The following is a 25,648-nucleotide window of genomic DNA, read 5'->3' as shown; positions in this document are numbered from 1 at the left end:
AGGTTAAAAAAAAAACAAAAAACAAAAACCATGACATGATTTACCCCCCAAAATGGATTTTAAGACTGGCTATAATTCAAAAGATAAAAAGGAAATCTATGAGATGATTTGAATCTAGTATTTAAAGTTATTCATGCAAGAGAAGTTTTGTGCTCAAGCCATTATGGGGATACATGGCAAAGTTTAAATGGATGACAGAAATCTTGATTTTAGACTACATGTTGTGCTGTTTTGAGTACACTTTATTTCAGAAAGTGATATTTAGTATTTTCTATACACTTTGAAATCATGAGCATTTCACTTTTTCTAAGTCAATTATTTCATAAGGATTTTATTAATAGATATTGGTAAATAGAACTTTGGAGATCTTAATTCTGTATTCTTACTATACCCGAGGCTTTTGTAAGCTATAGTTTTATGTACAACCTTGTACAGTTTTTTTGACACACAATTCAGAATCTTGTTTATTCTCCTGGACTTTGTTCTGGCCAATACATTTTTTTTAAATCTTTAAGGAAAACTGTGATTGTTTTAGTGGGTATTTTTCTAAGTAAAGGAAAACTTGTATAATGGTATTTTAGAGAATGCCAGATAAGTGCATGTTTCAAGTTAATGTTTTTCTCATCACTTGTATGTTTATACACAGCATGGGACTTTAATAAAACCATCCTGGAAACTGAAGGATTGTTCTTCTTCCAAGAATGTAAGATGGTGTGATTTATTTTTTTTCTTGTCCTTTGACTACATACTTGTCCTGGCAAACGTGTTTATCACTGTCTCATCCCTGTCTTCTTCCACAATTTTCAGACTCTTTATTAAACACTATTCTGTTTTGCCACATCTTAATTCACTTACATCTCAGCATCACCCTAAGTAATACAGGCTCAGGGTAATGAAATAGTTTAGAAGGGGCAACAGCCCAGCATATGCAGCCTAGCACGCCTGCCACAAAACCTTCAGCCATAGATGCACTAGTGTAGTAATTTATTAGGTGATTCACAGGGACACAGTGCAAATGACTGGACTTTTCTGTTCGTTCAACCCCTTGAACTCTCTGGATCTCTAACTTGGGTTTTTAGGAAAGCAAAGGGTTAAAAGCAGACAGCTGCTAAATTCCAAAAAAAAAAAAAAAAAAAAAAGAAAAAGAAAAAGAAAAAAAGACAAGATTTAAAACATGCATAGTATGTTGATATCAAAAGGTACAGTAAAACCAAAATTCATTACTCAACAGTGTCTCTTTCCATTTTAAAACTTGGATAGTACAGCACTTCAGACTGGGGGGATCTGGCTTCCGCAATGAACCAGGTTTAAATGCTCTTGGCAGGTAAGTACAAGGCTCCAACAGAGTTTCCAATTCTTCTGACCGTAAAAAGTAAAGACAAGTAGATAATTTTAGTGGAGCTTTAAAAACCTGTAGGAAGGTTATTACATGGACGCTCTGGCCTCCAGTTCACAAAACACTACTACACTTTATAGGTTAAAGTAGAAAGCATTTTTATGGATCAACTCTACAAAGTGAAGCACATGAAAAGGGCCTAAAGTCAATATATTAATCAGGATATAAAACATTAAGTTTTCACAGAGGTTTTCAGGGATGTTAGTTTGCCAACAATGACCTATACACAAAATTATTTGTTAATAAACTCACGTAACACAAAGCGGTACCTAATGAATTTTCTTTTTTCTTTCTCCAATATTAAAAGGGATTAATTACACTATTATTATTTGACAGCAACAATATCTGCTAATTAGAACACTGAATATTCTGCAAACTGTTACTAGAAAATGTGGAAAATCTTAAAACTACAGGTAATACTGTAAGTAAAAACCCAAAAAAGTGAGAAATGAAACATTTAAAAATAATTGCTTATTACAATTTTTACTAGGCAAATCCTTATAACCCACATGCTTTGTTCAGGTAGTCATCTGATTTATTTTGTTAAAAAATAACTGTAGTCAATATACTTTCGTACAAAAACCTTTGAAGTCCAGGACTTGGAGGAACTACTGCTTTCTAATTTCACAGGAGTCATTCTACGAAGAACGCCCATTGTAGAAACTTTTATAATTCAGTGTAATTCAAATATAAAATTACTACTTAGTAAAAACGCACATAACTCTTTGATCCTAATGCCTCAAAAAAGGGGACATTTTCACTTTTTCGATTTTAAAATTTTTGATTCAAACATTCACATAGTGCCAGCTGTGGGCTAATTAGACCTGCTCTTAACCACTTTACAAAAAAAAAATGTCAGCACCATGCACACTGCGGCCTCATGATAAAAGAAAACAAAGTAGCTAACATCTTAGAAACAAAACCACTAAGCTTAAATTACTACTTGAGAGTATTAGGTCTCCAAGTTGGTATCTCCCCACTAGTTTTGTGGGCTTCCTAAGTATCTGAGGCAAAACCAAAATAATCTTATAGCTGACATTTTGTTCTAAAGACAAGCTTCCTAATAAAATAAATTTCTATAGAACTGGTTCAGAAAAATAAAGTCTCTCCCCCAACCTAGGGATGTCTTCCTGAAATGGAATAGAAAAAAGGAAAAAAAAATTGCTAGGGAAATGAAAGCGTTAAAACCCAGTCTCTGCCTCTCTCTCCGGCATGCTGGAATGGTCTGTCCCACAGGATGGAAAAGAGACGGCATGTGTAAAACTCCTCTCCTACTACATTTCCCAACAAAATGTAGACACATTACATGGCTCAGGATAGTAATAAGCTGGATTAAGCAATTTGTACAATTTTAGAAAGCATCATTACGCCCCCTCAAAACCAAACTAAAATGGTTGGTTAGACACTTGTGAACGACCCAGTGATTTCTGAGATGAATTAGGACTTGACAAACAGATGGTCCACACAATGAAATCAAGCCTTCTGGAAGGGAAATGAGTTGTGGTTTGCAAGAACTCAGAGATACTTTGGATCCACTGTAAAGCTTGCCAAAAACATCAACTGAAATTCTTTACTAACACTAGAGGATGCGCTATATTTAAAAATCACTGTCAATTTTACTGGGATTTAGGATAAAAAATATTTACAACTCTTTTACAACAAGGAGGGAGCATTTAGAACTCACTGGTCAGGAAAATACTTTTTCATTATTACAAAGAAAATTGTTGTAAACTTGTTTCTTCCGACATCTGTTTGAAGCCTTGAACAGAACCTCTTCCGAAACTCCACAGCGCAAAAATAAACATGCAAACTCTCAAGAGCTATTTTACACTTTGTGAAAAGAATACAAATTGGACACAAAAGTATATGTGTCATCAAAGAAGAGTCACAGCTCAAGTCTGAACTTAGCCAATAAAGGCAGATGATCCGAAGAGTTATTTTCATTTGGAAGTCCATTAACAGTCCATAAGTCTTGTTCTGTAAGGAGTGATAGTCTGGCCAGAAGTTTCAAGCCACCAACCAGAGCAACTTCAGCTCCTACGTTAAAGAAACACATTAATATTTAGCATAACTGTGTCAACAGGTCACTGTAAATGAATCACACAAGTCTTTATTTTTTTAAAAAATGATGATCAGGAACTTCAGATCCCTCTAGAAGTCTAATAGGAAACAGTTCTTAGAATATGACTAAATTTCATTTAATTTTTTGAAGTTTATTTATTTTGATAGGGAGAGAGAGAGGGAGTGCACGTGTGAGTAGAGGAGGGGCAGGAAGAGGGAGAAAGAGAACCTCAAGCAGGCCCAGTGCTGTCAGTGCAAAGCCCGGTGCGAGGCTTGATCCCACAACCCTGGGATCATGACCTGAGCCAAAATCAAGAGTCAGATGCTTTAACTGACTGAGCCATCCAGCACCGCATGATTAAATTTCATATTGAGTTATAACCTAATTATAATTCTCAGACACACAGCAGTTTCAGATGTTTGTTTTTTTCTAGTTCAGAGTTTTTTGTTTTCAGTTCTACAAATAATCTTATTTTTCTGTTTGTTTTCTTTAGTAATCTCTATACCCAACATGGGGCTTGAACTCATGACCCTGCGATTAAGCTCTGCCAACCAAGTCAGCCAGATACCCCTGCAAGTCATCTTTAAAAAAAGTATCAGTGTAAAGATAATGTTAGAAGTTATTTGGGATTGACAACTACATAAATTCATTCATCAACTATTCTGTAGTTGTATAAAGCAGAAAGATCCAGCCATGGTGGAGTAGGAAGTTTATAAGGTGACTGGAGAGAGAATAAATTAGTAAACCTTGGGGACACCTGGGTGGCTCAGCCAGTTGGGTGGCATTGACAGCTGGCAGCACAGAACCTGCTTGGGATTCTCTCTCTGCCCCTCCCTGCTCATGCTCTCTCTCTCTCTCTCTCAAAAATAAACATTAAAGAAAAATTAGTATACTTTGGTCCCACAGAGTCAGTGCCCACAGCAGAGAAAGAGGACGTATTCTAACAGGATCATTGGAGATGCTGGTCCATGGCACACTCCCGCCACCTAGTGAACACTTACAGCATGACAACTACCCCTACAACAAATTCAAAGCAGGAGGACTATTTCCTAGACTCGCTCTAGTGGGCAGGGTAAACCAAGTCCTGAGTATTACTAATAGTTATCCTCAGTAGGAAGGAAAACACAAATAGGAGACAAAAGGAAAAAAGGAAAAAAGGAAAGTAGTAAAAAAAAAAAGGGGGGTGGAATCAGAAAAGACAAAACATCTGCCCACATTTTGGACTTTCGAAGTTTTCTGAATGGTATTTTTTTGACTGCCAGTCATTTTAAACTGCATTTTCTTCTCCACATCAAATCATTTGGCTAATATTTAAAACCTTACTTTCACTGAATCATACAAGGAAAAGTGTTTTATCACCTTCGCTTTTTGAAACCACGTATTCACATAATGGACTTATCGATCTGGAAAGATCCAGTATTCCAGGGTCGACAGGACAACACTATCTATTGCTGGCAGTATAGGCAAGGTCCTCCAATGAAGGCAGCATGTCTCAGTAAAACTTAAGTACAAAACTATCTGATGTTGCTGTCACAAGAAAAACAGTACACTTATGGCAAGTAAAACCAATAAAATGAAAACCAAGAAGCTGACTGGAACCGGAAGGAGGCACTAAGGACAGACATTGTAGGCAACAACTTGCTTTGAGGTGCATCACTGCCTCTGTGTTTTGCAGGTGATTAGCTGATTAACTCAAATATATTACCGATTTCAAAATATTTTAAACTTTTAAGTCTAGAACTTCACCAGATGTTTAGCTGACCCTCTCAGCCTCAGCCCTGAGGTTTTAGTTACTGTATTCTCAGGCACAATGTAAGATCACACGCATTCTTTACCTGGCTGCCCAGCAACGTCTTCCTTTTCGGCAGAATAGAAAATATAATCCACAGTTATGGCACTTCGGGAATGACAAGTGGTCACTTCTGGAATTCCAGTGTCAGGAAAATAATGTGAATAAACAGACGACAAGCTGAAATGGTGGTGTAAATTTGAAGATAATCTAAAATGAAAAGAAAAAGTGTTTAGCATCCATCAAGTTTTTGATTTTTAGAACTCCTCCTATTTATTTATTTTTATTACTATTTTTAATGTTTATTTATTTTTGAGAGACAGAGGGTGAATGAGGGAGGGGCAGAGAGAGAGAGAGAGAGAGAGAGAGAGAGAGAGAGAGAGAAAGGAGACACAGAATCTGAAGCAGGCTCCAGGCTCTGAGCTGTCAGCACAGAGCCTGATGCGGGACTTGAATCCACAGACCACGAGATCATGACCTGAGCTGACGTCGGAGGCTCAACTGACTGAGCCACCCAGGCACCCCTAGAATTTCTCCTTTTTATTTTTATTTTTTTTTTTATTTTTTTTTCAACGTTTTTTATTTATTCTTGGGACAGAGAGAGACAGAGCATGAACGGGGGAGGGGCAGAGAGAGAGGGAGACACAGAATCGGAAACAGGCTCCAGGCTCTGAGCCATCAGCCCAGAGCCCGACGCGGGGCTCGAACTCACGGACCGCGAGATCGTGACCTGGCTGAAGTCGGACGCTTAACCGACTGCACCACCCAGGCGCCCCGAATTTCTCCTTTTTAAAGCACTTTCTCACTTAATATCCAGACAAAACCAGGTATTCAGACAAGCTTTTTAAAAGGGACAATATCACAATCTGACATTCATTTATTCATGTAGGGATATCCAAAACCCACTAACAAGGCTGTGACACACAGAGGGAAAAAGCTCAATAATCAACATACAAATGTGATTTATTATTAATTGTAACATATTTGAGAGCCCCCACTTACTAATACGTATTCTAAAACAATTTATAAGTTATTTGTTGTTATAAATTTAATTTAATTTAATGACAGCGCACAAATGGAGGAAAGGTGCAGAGGAAGAGGGAGGAGGGGGAGAGACAGGAGAGAGGCTCGGGGGCGGGAAGGGAGAGAGGGAGAGAGAGACAATCTTAAGCAGGATCCATGCTCAGTGCAGAGCTGATGCACGGCTCGATCCTGTGACCCTGAGATCATTACCTGAGAGGACAATCAAGAGTTGGATGCTCAACCAACTAAGCCACCCAGGCGCTCCTGTTGTGTTTTTAAGAAAAAGTGGCCTTTATGAATGTTATGTAGAGTTCGCCAGACTTTCATTGTCAGAGGGCCATATTTTTCTATGATTATTCTTGCTGTGATATATCAGATAATTTTGTACTGCATCTTAAAACAGCTTCTGTAACGGTTTATATTTATCCCATGCTACACATACATGTGATGTACTAAATAAAGGGTTTAAAAATCATTTCCTATAAACATATCTTGAAGATTAAAGGTCTTTTATATCATGGAAAAAATTTTTTTAACTTTCTAAAATTCAACAAAAATTTAACAAATACCTACTAAGTTCTAAGCACTATCTTAGGTGCTTAAGATACACATATAAAGATGCTGCCCTGCTTTTTAAAAAGCTCAATGTCAGGGGCGCCTGGGTGGCTCAGTTGGTTAAGCATCCAACTTCAGCTCAGGTCATGATTTCACAGTTCCTGAGTTCAAGCCCTGTGTTGGGCTCTGTGCTGACAGTTCAGAGCCTGGAGCCTGCTTCGGATTCTGTGTCTCCCTCTCTCTCTGCCCTTCCCTTGCTCGTGCTCTCTCTCTCTCAAAGATAAACATTAAAAGAATGAAAAAAGCTCAAGGTCAAAGAACAAAGGTAACTGTTTCAAAATGCCCTAACTTTCAAGTTTTAGCAACATTTTATGTCTAAGGACTTATATTTACAATACTATTAAATGTACAATGTGCCTCCTGCAAACTGTTCTCTATCAATTTTTTGGTTTATAGATATAAGCTCTGCATATAAGCACACTATATTTATATACAGATACTTAAAAGTATCTTTTCTTATACCCCATTTTGTTATAAAAACATTTTAGAATTACTCAAAACCAAATATTTGTTAGTCATATTAGCCTTTTTATTAATCTTACTCAGGGAAGTTTTTACTATATTTGAAAGGTTTAATCATGAATTTTTCAATATTCTTTTTTAAAATTTCAAAAACTATTACTTCCTATCTTACTAGGTTCTTACATATGAGAGAATATTTTGTCAAAACAAGGTATACAAAATATAGTAAGACTGAGAAGAAGCAGATAAAATGAGTAAGAGGTGATTCTAATTTGGTCCCTAAATATAAATGTTAAAACAAACATTAAAATTAAAATATGAACAAAAGGGCTACGATATAAAATCAAGACATTTCAAGAATCTCCCAAAGAGGTAAGATAAGATCTCCATCCTGTTGTATTAATATTCATCTGTTTCTCAACCATAGCCCCAAATATTCATGCATCTTTGATAACCGGTAATCCAGGCATCTTCACCCCCTCCACCTTTGACAACCCTTTCCTGTAGTTTAAGAGATGTAAATGTCTTTATAAAGTATTTATAAAATTTAAATATAATTATTTATGCTGGTATATCCTTTTTTTGGGTCAATTCCCCTACAAACTGTAAGATCCAGTAAGTCAAAGGAGGCTAACTAAGCATGGTATTTTCCTGTGATCTTGACCTTTGTTAAAGCACGTAATAGCGATCAATTTCTGAGTACTAGCTGGCCCAGGTGCAGGGACAGGCTCTTTGCTTTAAATAACACTGCCTTAAGCCCCTCGTAAGAGTCATACATCAAGCTTTCCATGCTTTATCTCATGCTATCCTCACAACTACCCAAATTATAGGTAAGGAAACTGAATCGCAGAGATCTTAATTTTCTTGCTCAAAATTACACAGCTAAAATGTAGCAAAGTTAGGACTGGAACGCAGGTCTATTTGACTCAAGAGCCAGTTTTCTTCATCAGCATGGAATAACATAATTTTCATTTTTTATCCAAAGAGATTTTTGAGAAATGATTTTTTTACCCAACTAAAGTTAGTAAATGTCTATTGTTGGCTTTTCAGAACTCACTTTTCAGCTGTCACTAGGACCTCTGTTTTGTCCAGCTCTGTCTGTGTCAGATCACCATCTGTAAGAACAAAGAGAAACATATTAAACTATCAATATACTCTTTTGTTCTAGTTTGCCACAGAATAGTCCTCTTAGGCTAGGAACAATATTTAAGATATATCTAGTTTAGATAGGATGCCTAGTTAAATGTTTCATCCGGGAATCTATATGTTTTGATGGTCTCCATAATTAGCAAAACTGATTTCCAAAACAACATGCAAGTAATTCATGCAGATAATTCTGGAAGGTCAACTTAAAAATGGTAAATTTAGAGTTCTTTAACAAAGAATTAAACAAGTAAGCATTATGTTTTTATCTATGAATATTCATCCCTGAGATGGCATCCCTTGAAAAATTTAGTTTTAGGTCTTCAAAGGGAACACTACTATCAAGGAGACTGGCAAAATATACTGCAAACACTTACCTGTCTTTTCTACTTTTGGTAACTGCTGTACCTCATACACACAGTTCTGTGAGATACCTAGGTTTGGGGGCCAAATTGGAATAGATAAAATTCTTTGTCCCCGTGAAGACTGTTCCTGGCCAGATACCTAAACAAAATTTCAACAGGTATCTTAAGCGAACAGATTTTAAGTAGTTTATGTATTGAAAAGTTTATGTCTTAAATAAGAAGAGGAAATCCAAGAATGGTAAATATTACCCTTTCTTTATCATAGTAAGTGATTATTTGTGCTTTACAAAATCTTATTCAAATATAGTTCAGAAAAAAGTTACTGTTCACATAAAAATGGCAATCTTTTCCTACACATGTTATTCTAATTTGGACATCTACATGATCTATAGCTTTAGACTAATGCTGCACCCCCGTTTTTGCTCCCTGCAACAGAGCTCCTATTATATAAAATACTTAGAGAGATCAACTCTCACAAAATTTTAAACCATCACTGAAAACTCAGTGGTGGAGAGTTTATTTTGGTTAAAATCCTGAAGATGAAATAAATGATCTGAAGCAACAGAGAGCACAATGAAGAAAAAAACATGGGATAAACATGGGATATAGGCAGCTAAGGAATTAAAATATTTACTATTATGAAAAGGAAGATGTGCATACTAAAGAAATATTAAATTACTGTTTTGCCAACTACACTGTCCACATCCAGCATTCAAAATTCTGTTCCACCCCCTTATGAATAGTTCCTTATTTATGAAGCATTTTTTTTTAAAGTTTTAGTCTTTCAGTATGCTCCGCACCCAATGTGGCTTGAACTCACGACTCTGAGATCAAGAGTCACATGTTCTACTGACTGAGCCGGCCAACTGCCCCTTTACGAAGTACTGTCTGTCAATGCTTTTATTTTTTCTTCTTCTCCCCCATTTAGGATATTTTGCTGCCTGCCAATTCCTCCAAGCAGAATGTTGCCACAGATAGATGGGAAAGCTGAAATTCAACCAAGTGAACACAATTACTCATTAGTAGTTGGGAAAATCATCATAGCTTGGTGAAGTGAGGGTACTGGGTCATCTGAGGTTTTCAATAGCCGTATGACAACGATCCTCACGCTACAGGAACAGAGACTACGTCCATCTCCTACTAACCATGAAGCAAGCACTTACCTTTCCGATGGCGAGTCCTTCATAATTCAATTTTCCCTCCTTTATAAAACTATAGAGTGGAGAACCAGGAACAGAATTAAAGTCACCGCACATGACGATAGGGCAGAAGCTGCCGTCTTTCTGATGGGCAACACTGGAAATCTCTGCCAGAAGCATCGCCAGTTGGGTCAGCTTAATATCCCCTCGCCTTGGATTATACAAGAGATGTGTGTTAGCTACACAGATCACAGGAGAGGCAGCACGTGGAAGTTTGGGCTGCAGGAGTAACACTAATCCAACGTTGTCTCTGTCCAACAGAGGGACATCACGGCGGTAGAATTCCACTGGGTTCACTGATAAGAGTGAAAACTTGGAATGTTTGAAGCAAATGGCACAGCCGTCGGGTTTCCTTCCTGTCCGCATCTTGTATTCACAGTGGTAACCTATAAGAAAGGAATAAATTTAACACAAGGGACTACCACTATAAACATACACATGGCAAAACACAGCTCTCCTGATATCTTTGAACAACGTTTATCAAAGTGTATCCTGCAAAACATTAACAATGTAGGATGTTAAGTTTGGGACTGGGTCTAGGTCCTAGGAATGGGTCTCTTGACTTGCGGACTTTAGTCTCCAATATGTTAATGTGCATCGACACGCTGTCATTTCCATCCTAGTAAAAGTTGTGACAGAGACTATATAAGGGCTTACGATAATCTACCACCACCATCTCCACCCCCTGCTATGGCACATCTCTGACCTTTTTGCCTATAACTCTTCCCCGGTTCCACTCAACACGCACCTGCCTCCTCACCTGCTTTGAAGCACTCCTACCTCAGGGTCTTTGCTTTGCTATTTCCGCTGTCTGGAATGCTACAGGCGTGGCTTGTTCCTTCACCTCCTTCAAGTCTTTGCTCGAATGTTACCTACCTTCTCTGATCATTGTTTAAGAGTGAAACCTGACCCATTCTACTTTCCTGCTTGTCTCCAAAATTATCATTACCTAGTGTGCTATTTTAGTATTTATTTGACTCGTTGTCAGCCTTCCTCCACCAGAATGTAGGCTCCACAAGGACAGAGCCTTTTTATCTATTTGCTCACTGCTGTACCACCACAGTGCATAGGATATAGTAGGCATTCAAAAAATATTTGCCGAGGAAGGAATGCAAAGTAGGCAGCATTTCTCAAACAGATGCACTGTTTCTAGAAGTGTTCACTTATCAAGTAGGTTTTTAGCTTCTACCCATTAGCTAATCAGACAGAATGATCTCTGATACAGAACTTAGAATCTGAGAGGTCTAGCTGTGGGTAGAGCAACTACTAGAAAGGAAGCTAATAAGAGATTCTCACATGCTTTTCTGTTTGAATTAAAATGCTATATGAACACAAAAGTTTCCACTTGAAATACCGCAATCTCTTCCTGACTTTTTGAAATGGATATTAAGTTTTTTCAAAATTAAGATTTTTTTGCCCAATATACCACACATCTTTGTTAGCAAGTTATGCTTTCACAGCACGCAAATCTTCCAAAATAAATCTGGCTAAAATAAAAGTTACATTGTACCCAAAGATTCCAAACTGGGTCTGATTTCTGCTCCATAATGATCTTCTTGAACTTCTTGCAAACAAAGTACCTTGGAAGAAAAACATGGTGTGAATTAAAACAGAGACCAAATATGAACTTTCTGGTGCTTTCATCTTTAAAAACAGGCTTTTAAAATTCTAAAAACCTAATGAAACTTGAAATAAAAGACATAATCCTTTTCTTCTTTTTAACTATCAAATTAACGTTTCCAAATTTGATCAGTCCCCCAAACCGTGGCCTTTAAATACACGAAGCTCTCTCTCTTACTATCTGAAACTTGTATTTCCCCAAAGAAATCTTTTTAATTTACATGTTGGAGTCTTTTTCTTGAATTAAAATGTTCCTTTGTACTAAGTCCTTCTTGAATTAAAATGTTCCTTAGTACTATGTCCTTCTAGTACTTTCTGGAGGTCATTTCTTTGAATGCCATCATCTAGATTTTTACAAGAATGATTTACATTTCAAGTCAAAGGAAACCGTTACTAAATAAATACTTCATATACTGCCAGTCCCTGTCTCAAAACTGACGGATAAGTAGAACTTTTTGGATCTTTTTTGAAACTTTAGTGATTATTTATACCAACAACCATTAGCAAACGACTCTTTGGAAGTCATGTTACGTTGTTAAAAACTGTTCCATCACTGTATTTAAAACCTTCTCATACCACAAACGAAAGGGATAAAACCATTCAGTACACAAGTGAACTTTTATGTGAAGAATTTTGATGATATTCTGCACTTACATCTGCATCAAAGTGTTTAATTTCTTTCAAAATATTGGGAAACCTAAAACTCCAGTGTAAAACTGGCTGCCGGCAGTGTCTATAGAGGTGTGAATTGTCTTCCAATAAATCTTGTGAAAGTATATTATAGGACATCACTGAGAAGTCAAACTTGTTATCGTTGTCTTCACATTTGGGGTCAGCATTTTTGTCTCCTAGGATCTTCGTCTTGTCTTTATTATGGTTACATATATATTCCCAATGCCGTTGTATTGTGCCTGTTAAAATATATTGAACAACATATAAAGAGTTAATGAAAAACAAACCATAAATTTTCCTGTATGTCAGTTTTTTCTTGCCTTTTAAAAACTCCTACAGGCAATGAGCAGAACGTTTTCCCCTAGGAAATGGCAACATAGCACTAAGTAACTGGAAGTTGTCATCAAATTGATTACAAAGGCAGTAAAATGATATAATGACTGACCAACAGGTACAAAACAAGTTTAAAAGGATCTGGCAAGTCATTTTGGAGACTTGAGAGTGTGTTAATAAAGCTAAGACTGAACAGGGGTCCTGGTTTCTCACTTACTTATGGTTAACAAGTGGCTCTGCCAGATAAGCTCAGCAACTTCATAACCATAACAATATACAGTTGACCCTTGAACAATGCGGGGGGAGGGGGGGGTCAAAAGCACCTCAAAAGCATCTGCATAAAACTTCTGACTCCCCCAAAACTTAACTAGTAATAGCTTACCGTTGACTGGAAGTCTTACTGGTAACATAAATAGTAGATTAGCACATAATTTGTATGTTATATGTATTACATACTGTATTCTTACAATCAAGTAAGCTAGAGAAAAGAAATCCTTATTAAGAAAATCATAAAGAAGAGAAAATACATTTACAGTGCTGTATCATACTTATCAGAAAAGCACACGTGTAAGTGGACCTATGCAGTTTGTGTATTGTTCAAAGGTCAACTGTATTTGAATGTCACAGTTGACTGTTCAATAAGACGATTTTGCACTATATTTTATTTCCTATGAGTAAGATAAGATCATCAAATGATTAAGTTCTAGCAAGAACTCATCTCAGAATTCTGGTTTAGACATGAATGAAGGGTGTATGATGCCAACATGTGGAAGCAGTATTTAGTGGAATGATGCAAACGAAATGAACACAAGAATTCTTTTTAATGCACACCAAAGCAAAAGTTAGAGAGAACACGGGTGCAGAATGCTAGTAAATGGTAAGGGCTGGCTGAAGAGCCCAGCATGCAGTGAGCGACCAGGAATTGTGATGGTTTACACTCTGCAAAGACACAATACGAGAGGAGAATCAGACAGCACGAGATTTTTCAATTATAGGTAGTCCTCGACTTAGAAACGACCTGCACACACACGCAAATGTACATACACCCCTTTGACCTTGTCTCTCTCACCCCACCATTAAGGAGGATACTCTTACTGCCATGGAAACCATGAAGAAAAATGTGGAAGTTTTAGAGATTCCATGAGCTCAACAGAAGGGGAAAACAAAGGGAAGAACTTGGGAAAACAGGTTTGGAGATGGACTTTCAAGCATGATTAAAATTACATGAAAAACCTCAGTCCTAGAACATCTTCCTTCTCCTACATGAAGGTTTTCGCTTCACTGGATTACAATACCTAGGATTCACTAATTAAAAATTAAATTGAGGAAAAATATTCCATACATAGGGGAAAAAAAGACCAAAAGGAAACACACCAGTATTTTTAAGAGCGGTTATTTCTGAGTGGTAGGACTGTGGATGATTTTTCTAAATCGTCTACAATGATGATATATTTACAATCAAAGTATCAATAAACTCTGTAGAAATGCCAATAAAGTAAAAAAAATTTAAATATCCTCTGGTAAACATGTTTAATGTCTGCTGCATGGAGGGAATAGAGATTTTGACCAGAGGCTCGAAGAGGAAGATAATTTTTATGAATAGTGAGGTCTGGGTGGAACATGGTGCTGGGAGACATACGATACCATGAAGGTACTAAGCGCCTGAGAAGGGTAAAGAAAAAAAAGGTGGAAGGAAAGAAAACCAAACTCAACAAAAGTCTTCAAGGATTACAGAACTTAGCCTACAACTTGTCCTATACCCAGGAAAGGGATGGAAACCATATTCTTCCCTATCCTTCACTGAATAAAGAGAATCCTACCTGCGAAGGCCCAGAACTACACCTAATTGTACTGACTCCACAGAATTACCCTGAGATTTGTAACATAGTTTGTATGGGGAAAACGGAAACTGATGATCCACAACTGATTCTCAAGAACTAATTATCTAGAACACAATTCATTCGTAAATTGGGGACTGTCTATTGATGGTTTTTAGCCACAAATCATAGTCTTTGTATGTATACGAGATGCAAAGGGCTCTAGTCATGCAAACAAAATGCAAGCCATCATCACAAAGTTACAGCCCTACCCTGGAGCCACCATCATATTAAGATATGAAAAATGAAGGTCTAAAAAAGGTGTTCATATTTTCCTATAAAATATGTATATGTAAGGGCACAGAGATGCACTGAGAATTGTATAGTCCTGGCAAGTGTTTGTAAGCCAACTCTTCTTGCAGTTCCATTTCTGAAGTAACTGAAACCATCAGATTATCTAATTCAAGAGTGGCTTTCAACCTTCTCAAGCTTGTATAACTCTTTGGCATTACTTTTCGTGTCATGACCATCAATCCCTAATAGACTGGGGCTGGCTGATGGGGTAAATACATATTTTCTCCTGACCACATTTGCTTTTAATAAACATACAGAAATGTGTTTGAGAGCTAGGGTTCCATGGAAGACAATCGGAAGACGACTGAGAGAGGACAGTCTTTGGCCTTCATCTACTTCACAACATACAGTCACACTACAAAAGCTTATATACCTTCCATGTCAGGAGGAACAAGGTGATCACAGCAGAGAAGACAGATGAATCAAAGAAAGTAAACAATAGGCCTGATCAGGTTTTTAGGGCGCCTAATTAAAAAGTCATAATTGTGTCACACAATTCCTTCAAATACCACTTTAAAGTGATAGGCAAGTTAGAAGGCTGTTCTCTTGATTGAAAAGTATTAGTGAATTATCGGAAGTCACAAATATGGCTTAACGAAGAGCATTTTCCTTATTCACAATACCTAGGAAGAATGGACATATAAAGAGTCAGGTCGCAATCAAAGTTTATCAGTATGTAAATGTCATCCCCCATTCATTAAAGGGAAAACACCACCACCACGATTTTCTGAGTACCTACTATGAAGCCAACAGTGTATTAGGCACTTTGATATGTCTCATTTCATCCTCAACAGGCTTTCAAAGTAGGCATTATTTTACACTTGGAAACCAAGGAGCAGAGAGGCTCCATAACCTGTCCAAGTTGACACAATTAGTGGTGGGACAGAATGAGAGCAGGGAGTGGTTCCTGAGCCCATGCTTATGTCAGTAAGCCACAACTCCACCTGGGAGCACACCAGATTTACAAAGGCTAAGCAAGAGAGCAGTGTGCTGACCTGATCAACAACGAATACATGAATGAAAAGCCATCTCATGTCATCATACAGCCCTAGATTTACAGGCTATGGATTGACTGTTCTTAGGAACCTAATTTTAATGCCTCTACAATACATCTTTCGTTCATTCAAAAGAATATTGGTTTATGAACACATGCTGTGGTTAAATATTATACAAACAGATTTTCACTTTCGGTGCTTACAATTTCTACTCAAATGTGTAGTAGAATTTCTATTTAAAAGAGCACTAATTAATCGTCTAGCTAACCTTCGAGCTCTGACTTCCAAGTGAGACTAACTCTGTACGTCTTCCTTTGACAAACTTATGTTAGCTCTCTACACAGAAACACTTATACGGTCTATTTTCAAATATCTCCAGAGGAATTATCTTCACCGAAAACATAGCCCAGTAAGAAAGACAACTCCAAGTTCCACTTAGATAATTCATACATACTTTGGGGGAGGAGGCAGGGCTGGCAGCACAGAGCGAGTCTAGTGAATTGTAAACAATCTGACAAATCTAGAAATAATCAACATATTTAGAAAAAACTCATTCTCAAAGCTGAAAAAGATGTGGTTCCCTTATTAAAAGATAAGACATCCCACAGACTCAAGATTATATGTATAAACCTCAGTACAATAAATACATTGAGTAAGCTAAAATCTTACTCTGTAAGAAAATATCTTTCAATTAATGATTGTGTGTCTTTAAGAATATCCTTTGGTCTTACATTAAAAAGTTAGCATTAAAAATAAAAACATGAGGGGCACCTGGCTGGGTCAGTCAGTGGAACGTGCGACTCTTGATCTCAGGGTTGTGAGGTCGAGTCCTATGTTGGGTGTGGAGATTACTTAAAAATAAAATCTTTAAAGTAAATAAGCAAATAATAAAAACCTGAAATTTAATTTTTTTATAGATCTGTGGACTCCCAAGAACATACACCAATTTCTAGAAAGTCTAAGGACCTGTTTTTAAATCAGTGGATTTGATAATTATTCTTAAACTTAATGTTTTAATCTAGTCCTACATTCTTTCCCAACCTCATTCTCCCCCTCTCTCTGTCTCTCTCCCTCTCTCTTTATATATAGTTTCCTGTATTTTTACTGTCAGAAATACACAAAAGATAAAAATAGATATAAATCAAGATGTCATTTAAAAAAATAATTTCCTTTTTCCTAATAGAAAACTATGGGTTGAAAACAAATACTAAACCACTTCAAAACCCGGAGGAGGTTTTAAGGATTATCAGATAGGAAAGTTTCCTTCTATGGCTTACATCTATTTCTCCACCAAGATAAACGTCACCTTTACCTTGGTGTTTTCTTCGTTTTGATGAAGGCTCATCTCCCTCAGAGTTCATGATGTAACTAGAGAGATGAATCAAAGAGCTGTGGCTCAGGCTGTCAGGTCTCCAGTTCCAGTACTGAAACGGAGTTCTAGACTCAAACAAACAAGGTGGTCTCCAATGTAGTGAAAAATGCCTACTACTGAAGTATGGGTAAGGAGCACGAGAATAATGTCCAGGCCACCTCATACAACTAGAAATATGTCTGTTCCAGCAACACCTTTGCAGATTCTCCCACGGTGTAGTCCAATCTCTGCCCAGACTCTTCTGGTGATGGGGAAACATGGGGTATCTAAAAGAAATAAATACACTCCTTGAGGTACCACTTTTTGTTCAGCTATAGCACATTAAATCCAAATCTGTCTCCTCAAGGCAAGATAATGCCTGATATTTAAACTTTGGCTTCTAGGGTGGCTGAGTTGGTTAAGCATCTGTCTCTTGATTTTGGCTCAGGTCATGATCTCATGGTGGTGGGATCGAGCCCCTTGTAGAACTCTGAGCTGAGCATGGAGCCTGCTTAAGATTCTCTCTCTCCCTCTCTCTTTCCCTCTCCCTCTGCCCCTCTCCCCTGCTCATGTGCTGTCTCTCTCTAAAAAAAAAAAAATATATATATATGTATATATATTATATAATATAATTATATAATATATATATATGAATCTGAAAAAAAAATCTTCAAGATCTATGAAGGACAGGCAAAAGCAGCCATGATTTAATTATTAGCAGCAATACCTCAAAGCTGTCCTTCAACACCTATGAATGGTATTCTAAATACTTAACATAGACTCCTCCAGGCTCCCAAAACACCACATACACTTCAAAAAGTCCTCAGTTCAACTGAGAGATTAACCATCAAACTGGTTTTCAGAGTAGCCTTCTAGTATCTAATAAACTCTGGATAAATACAATCCACAGCAAACATAAGAGTTAAATCACTATGGAATAGATGAGCTGACTACCATTAAAGCCAATCTCTCCTCCAACTTGGGTTTGTAGTAAAAACAGGCTTCTGAACAGTTGTTTTTAACCAAGATTACATTTTCCAAACATTTGTATAGCTAAGAAAACAAAAACCTATCACAACTTCACCAAACTACCTCTCTTGCTAATCAGCACGTGGATAATTTATTTTTCCATCTTTTTTTTTTTCATGGCATGCTTCTCCTTGAGGGAAATGAAATGGGATAGAGCTTACTCATTAATAATTCACCAACATTCCAACCAATATACTGATCATCCAAAACATCGCCAAAGTAGTGTTATCATTAACTTGAATAATTTGTTCTCGGCACTCTTAAGAAACAATACAACTCAAGCACCATCTTCTTACGATACTATTCTGGCAAAAATTTTGGATTCAGAGGACTTCTATCCTTTCCTAGAATTCATTAAAGGTACACTTCCAAGACAGTGTTAATAATGTTCACTTCTACCACCAAAGAAACTTAGTTTAAATAGTATTTACTGTTTCTTTAACTTTTATATGTTCATTTTAAAGGCATTTAAAATTTTTATCATATACTTTTGCTGTTCTATATAATTTATTATAAACTTTTGCATTCTCCAATTGTTCTCTAAATTCAACTTAATTGTAAATCTTTAAAGGCATGACATGGGCATGCTACTCTGCTTTGTGACAACTCTGAAAGCCATAGAGATTTGGGTGCTCGGTCCATGCTAATAAGCTACCATGTTGCCATATAATACTCGTGGCTGCAAAACTTATTCTTCATATTTGTAGTTACTTATAGAGACGTCTTTTGCTCTTAAGACGATAAGCTCCTTCAAGGCCAGAGCTTTCTTACTCATTTTAATCCTGGCCTCTTCCCAAGTGCCTAGCACAGTGCCTGGCACACAGCTGGTACTCAGGAAAACACTGTTGAACTGAATTGTCATCAAGCCCGGACTACAGGAGATTAAAACCGGATCCCCATAATATATAATAATTAATACAGTGCTGTTTCCCAGGTGCGGTATACCAGTCCGTTTCATACGGTACACAAACTTTTCGATTTTTCACATCTAAGTATTTATTAGGAAAAAACCCATAATCAGTACATCAAACCCAAGATTTCATGGGTACTGCTTGGGGCGATGCTAATATAGGCAGCACTACTTAAGTGCTTTTTCAAAAAAATGAGTCAATTTCAAGAAAAATGCAGTAAACACAAGTGTGGAACGAGAATTCGGTAATAATCGTAAAGGCTGGTACACAAATGACTCAAGTTTGAGAGAGAGACACTAACATCGCAAACAGCAAACCCCCGGGCGTGCGTGCGATGTGCGCGCCTCTCCGGGTCAGGCCGCCCCGGGACCTACTGCGGACCGGCGGCCTCCCCGCGGACGCTCAGCTCCCGGCGGGTGCTGAGGCCTGGGAGGAGGCCGGGGACCCGGGCGGGGGTTCGGGCTGGCTCGGGGGCAGGGCTGGGGGAAAGTGGGCCGGGGCTCCAAGGCCCAGCCAGGTCGGGAAGGCACTAGCCCTGCGGGCGATCGATCGCCCCGGGCCCGGCCCGGGTCGGCCAGGCGTCCCGCCGGCTCCACGCCGGGTTTACCTATCCCTCGGGGTCTCCGGAGGCTCATCCCGGCGGCACCGCCGCCCGGACCCTCTTCCTCCTCCTTCCTCCCCCAGCCCGCCCCGCCCCGGGTTTACCCGGGCCGCCCGCCCCCGCCCCTCCCTCCTCCCTCCTGCCACCCAGCCCTACTGACCGGCCTCTTCCCACCACACAGCGGCCGTAGCCCCTCCTCACACAGCGCCACGCTTCCATTTTCTCCTCTGCGGTCGTCCAATTCCCAGGCTCGGGGCTCGACCTCTACACCCGATGCGGCGGCCGAAAGCACCAGGGGCTCCCCATCACTAGACGTCGGGACTCCCGGCCGGGCTGCAAGGCATGCTGGGAGGTTCGGGCTCGCCGGCCGCCAAGTCCCCATCTTGCGCCGCGAAAGTCTGCGAATTACAACTCCGAATTGCGTTCAAGTAGCATGCGCAGAGCGGGGGAAGCATGGGCGGCCATTTCGGAATAGGGCAAAAACCCGACTTCTGTCTTAAAGAAACAAGAACTAAACTAAGAGCCGAACAGCTCTGTGTAGGCCTACGGGAGGGTAGGAGGTGGTGACTTTGTGAGAGCTAAGAAGAAAAAAAACGTATTTTAGCGTATTTTTATGATGTCCTTGGGAGATTCAAAAGGCGAACGCCCCAGGTGGGGAACAGTGTACCGTAGAACTATGATACCAAGGATTTTTGCAGTTAATTTTGGAACACATCCTCAGGGCTCACTTTTAAGTGTGTGTGTGTGTGTGTGTGTGTGTGTGTGTGTGTGTGTCGTGTCTCTCAATATTAGTATAGGGCTCTAGATGATTGGAAAACATTCTTTAAGTGGAGACCCTTCTGAAAGGGAGAGGGGGAGAAGGAGGGAGAGGGAAAGGGAAACTGAGGAAGGAAGAATAAAGTGGGGGAGAGGGAGAGGGAAACTGAGGAAGAAGGAAGAATAGGGAGAGGGAAACTGAGGAAGAAGGAAGAATAAAGTGGGGAGGGGGGAAAGGTTACTGCAATTGTAGGCTCGTTGGGAGAGCAGTGAGTGGAGTAAATTTTTGGGAAGGCTTTTTTGTTGTTGTTCTCTTGTATGTTAATAAGGAAATCGGATGTACTTGAGAAACATTTTTCCTCAGTACAAGTATAGTTGATTCCCATCATTTGTGATTGTTAATGTTCTATAAAGTTACTGCCAACGCGGTGATAGTGAATACCGAACAATTGCTTCTAGTGGGGATACAGGGCTAGGTTCCCCTGAGCCTCTGGTCGCATTTTAGCCACCTAATTGATACATAACCTTGGTTTATATGTGTTTCTGCTTAAAGACACTTCATTTAGTATAGATTTTTGACTCCTTAACGTTGAATTCGTGGCCGAGCCTGAGTGAAGCTTAGCTAACATATTTATTTTCTCCATAAGGCACATCACAGAATTGTGCTTAGGATCCTAAGCATTTAGGACAGCGCTTCAGCACTACCCTTGGGGACCATTTTAAACAGCAAAATCACCAACAAAAGCACAAAAATGTGGAAAACATAGTACTAAACAGACTGTGAAGAGGACAGTTGTTTATAATGTGAGGGCTGAAACAAGAAGGCAAGCTTTGCTTCCTTCAAGCTCAGCTGGGAGTATGCAACAACAAAAATTTTCACCACTCTGCATATGTCCATGAATGAATGCAAAAGCACTTGCAAGTATTGGTTTTGGAGTTACAGGTAAATTTTAGTAGGTAGGCAAATTCACAAATACATAGCGCATCAATAATGATGGTCAGATGTATTTCTAGTGTATATTGCCCTCTTTTCTGGTTGTACTAAAAATTTTGCAGTTTATTATATTTATTGGCTACTTTTTTGTATGTCTTATTTCCATAATGAGATTGTAAGTTCCTTGTGAGCAAGGACCATGACCCATTATTTTCAAAATTTACCCCACCTAGTGCTGTGCTAAGTACACAGTAGATTGTAGATATTTTTGAATGAATGATAAACACAGGACCAGAAGTAGAGCAGATCTGTGAATGAGCAGAAACTTCTCCCTCTAGTACATCCTATGTCCTCTGGTTTGTAATGTGTTAAGGAGAAATGTAACACTTTGAAATAAGCAAAAAAGATTAATGGATGTCCTTTCAATGGAATGCTGGAGTTTGGAGGATTGTCTGATCCTGAAAGATACTCACCTTTATCTTGAATCAGACTATTTTAGAATTCTGTAGTGATTAAAGTTAACTTGTAGAGAACAGATGGTAATACAAATGATTATTATCTGTTAACATGTGAGTTGAGTTCTATCCAATGGAGAGAGAACTCTCCTTCTCTGGAGAAAAGCCAGTTTTGCATTCATTTGCAAGGTCAATATTCCTGATCTGTAAAGTGTCTGCTGTTTGGATTCTCCTGGAACAAATTGTAACATCTATCAGAGAAGGTTAATAAAAGAGTTAAATAAAATCCTTTTGTATAACTACTTTTTTAATTATTTCTTTTAGAGTTATCCTTTAACAGTTTTGCAGTTCCCACCAAGATGCCCAGTGTATTCGTTGGACAGAACCAGACCAACTTATGACCAGGGAGCTCTAGCTCATGGATTGCCAAGTCTAGGTATTTCTTTTCCTGCTTTCAGAGGTAGATCTGAAGCACAGCAGAATGTTCTTCAATTTCTGTTTTCCTAATTTTAATTTTCTTCTCCACTGGTTTTGTGTTTGTTTTGTATATGGTCAATAAATTATGCCTCTCCTGTGGCAGCAGTGATTGGCAATTTGGTAGTGTGGTCTGGCCACTTGGTGATCTCTGTAAAAGGATTAATGGCTTACAGAGATCTTTTTTTGTATGGAGTGAAAGACAGCAGAGAATCTGGCTTGTTATTCTTGTTCATTTGTCTGTCTATTTTGAGCTCAAGAATTCTGTGCCCACTGGGAAAAACAACTCTTTGGCATCTCGACTAGTGAGATTTTGTGCTTCTGTGTTGACTCTTGACTGAAATTATAGACTCAAAGCCATAAGCTCTCTATTTGCCTGTGTGTCTATGTGTCTGTTATTTACGAAGGGCTTTACCTCTCATTATATGAACGTGAGATGTCCTACATCTGGAAGATATTAATAAGTGAAATTATGAAGTTTATTTTACTAAAGGAGCTGCGCTCTAATTGGTTTATAGAGATAAATTAGCACTTGTGTAAATATTTTTAAAACATTTTATTTTTAAGTAATCGTTGCACCCTGTGTGGGGCTTGAACCCACAACCCAGAGATCAAGAGTCATATGCTACACTGACTGAGCCAGCCAGGTACCTTAGCACTTCTATAAGTTTAATTCCTAAAATTACTTGGAAAAAAAAGATAAAGACACTTTAAATATGATATACTTAAAAGAAAAATATATTATTATAGAAACTAATAAGAAATGTTGTAAGAATCAAAGTTTACATAATTAAGGTCAATCTCTAGTGAGCAGGTGATTTCTTTCTTGAAGTAGTTTAATGTTAACTAGAAATGGGTAGAGACATTGATTGATGTTTCAAAATACCATCCCATCATAATTGCACAGATAGTCATAGATTGAGGCAGTGAAGAAGGGTGGTCAAGAAAACTTCAGGGTCCAAGGTCTCTACTAAAAGGAAACCAAGTTGTTTGGACAAGCATACAGATACTCATCAGCTACTAGGGGACTCCTTAAGACCTCAGGAACTTGAATTGACTGGACTGGGGTGTGAGTAGCAAATCTGGCCAAAGTGTGAGTTAATAAACCTCTCCCAGAGGGACTGATGTTTAAAAGAACGTGGAAGTGCTTGAAATCCCACATTTCTGTGATATGGGGACTCTCAAGAATTCCTAGACTGATGAGTTTTTGTGTTTCTGTGTTTACTCTTGGTCCATGAACGTTCTTCCTGCCCAAACTATAAAGCAGGTAAGACTGCTCTCTTTCACTGAAACTGCCAAGGCTGATTATGAAGAGAGATGAGATGGAGAGATGCAGTGGCATGGAGTCAGAGAGTGTCTCTCCTCCTGAGGAGTAAGTCACTAGTGGAGGCACTTTTCAGGGTGTAACAGAGGTTCAGCGAAGCTCATGAAGGAATTAAGTACTGTACAACTAGAAATAGACATGGCTAGAGCTATGGAAATGTGGCCGAAGAGAAAATAATACTCAGAATACAAATTTGGAACAATAGCAGAGAGACTTAGAATTATTTGAAAATTGTTTTTCCAATCCTTAAGCAGGGAAGTGACCATTTCAGCCTCTGGACTGGGACGTCCAGATTGGATCGGCAAACAAGGCAGAGCCAGGAGAAAGAAGAAAAGTCCAAAACAAACTGAAACAGAAACGTTTCACTTTGACACAACTGGAGAAGGCCTTCGCTAGTTTCTAGAGGACAGAAAGAATCAGAAGGTAATACCATATTCCTCAAAGGTTACAAACTTGCAGCTATAAGATGAAGTTCTGAGACCTACTATATAGCATGGTGAGTATAGTTAATAATAATGTATTGTATATTTGAAATTTGCTAAGAGAGTAGATCTTAAATGTCCTCAACACACACACACACACACACACACACACACACACACACACACACACAAATAGTAACTAGGTGAGTAGGTGAGGTGATGGGTATGTTAAGCTTGATTGTGATAATCATTTAAAAATGTATACATATATTAAAACATCATGTTGTACACCTTAATATATAGTTTTTATTTGCCAATCATACCTCAATAAAGCTAGGGGAAAGAAAATAAGTTGATACCATAACAAATGCATAACATTTGTAGTTTGTTAAGTTCCAATTTAAATAATCTTTCCAGCTACTCTTTTAGTTATACCTCTTTATCAGGTATACTCTGATGACATTTGCGGTTAAAATTCATTCACTTATTCGTTTATTCATTTATCCCTACACCCAGCTTAAGAAGTCAAGTGTTACAAGAGCCGCCTGGGTGGATCAGTTGGTTAAGCGTCCCGCTTCAGCTCAGGTTATGATCTCACAACTCATGAATTCGAGCCCCATGTCAGGCTCTGTGCTGACAGCTCGGAGCCTGGAGCCTGCTTCAGATTCTGTGTCTCCCTCTTTCTCTGCCCCTCCCCTGCTTGTGTTCTCTCTGAAAAGACATAAAATAAACTTAAAAAAAAAAAGAAAATATTACAAGTATAGTTGAAGCCTCTTGGTACCCCATACACAATGCCATTCCCCTTCATCTTCCCAAAGGTAACTACTATCCTGATTTTGGCTCTTTTCATTCCCATGTACTGTTAGGTTTTCCATTGATTTTAAGTATTATATACAACATATAATATTTTAAAACTAAATTTTAAACATTTTAAAACTAGAATGTTATACTCTGCATCTTTCTGCGACTTGTTTTTTATTCTCAATGTTATAAGATTTTACTCATGTTTCTACTTCTAATTCTGGTTCATTCACTTTTTCCTACTGCACACAGTATTCCAAATACAAATCACAATTTACTAATCCTTTATTCTGCTGATACACATTTACGTTGTTTATAGTTTTTTACTATTATTACTAATGCTGTTATGAATATTCTTGTATGTCTCCTTGCTCGCATTTGTGATTTTTTTAAACATTTTGTTTCTTTATTAATGTTTGTTTATTTTTGAGAGAGAATGAGGCAGACTGCCAGCGCAGGAGGGGCAGAGAAAGGGAGACACAGAATCTGAAGCAGGCTCCAGGCTCTGAGCTGTGAGCCCGATGAGCCCAATGTGGGACATGAACTCACAAACAGAATTGAGAGATCATGACCTGAGCCGAAGTTGGAAGTTCAACTGACTGACTGAGCCACCCAGGAGCCCCTGGGATGTTTTCTTTATGTGTTCCTAGAATTGGAATTGCTGGCTGAGAGGGAATAATACATCCTCATCTACTAGAAATTGCTCTCCAAATTGGTTGTACTTCTACTAGGTGTGTATAAAAAT

General features: G+C 38.4%; 1 protein-coding gene across 3 annotated transcripts; it reads right to left on the bottom strand.

Moving 5' to 3' along the window:
- Positions 1 to 1,477: 1,477 nt before the first annotated feature.
- ANGEL2 (angel homolog 2) lies at positions 1,478 to 20,140 on the bottom strand. 3 transcript variants are annotated; one of them, XM_049634161.1, is made up of 9 exons: positions 19,898 to 20,140; positions 17,158 to 17,483; positions 12,329 to 12,585; positions 11,565 to 11,634; positions 10,019 to 10,440; positions 8,868 to 8,994; positions 8,405 to 8,462; positions 5,294 to 5,457; positions 1,478 to 3,433 (listed from the first exon to the last, which is right to left on the bottom strand). In XM_049634161.1, the coding sequence occupies exons 1-9, from the start codon at positions 19,954 to 19,956 to the stop codon at positions 3,282 to 3,284; spliced, it is 1,635 nt and encodes a 544-aa protein (XP_049490118.1). In that variant the 5' UTR covers positions 19,957 to 20,140; the 3' UTR covers positions 1,478 to 3,281. The 3 variants fall into 3 exon arrangements, with proteins under 3 accessions (XP_049490118.1, XP_049490119.1, XP_049490120.1); XM_049634162.1 differs by lacking the exon at positions 19,898 to 20,140 and adding an exon at positions 19,744 to 19,823; XM_049634163.1 differs by lacking the exon at positions 17,158 to 17,483.
- Positions 20,141 to 25,648: the final 5,508 nt, after the last annotated feature.

Source organism: Panthera uncia, chromosome F1 (assembly GCF_023721935.1).
Source record: "Panthera uncia isolate 11264 chromosome F1, Puncia_PCG_1.0, whole genome shotgun sequence".
In the NCBI taxonomy this organism is placed as follows: Eukaryota; Metazoa; Chordata; class Mammalia; order Carnivora; family Felidae; genus Panthera; species Panthera uncia.
This window is presented reverse-complemented; position numbering and strand designations above follow the sequence as displayed.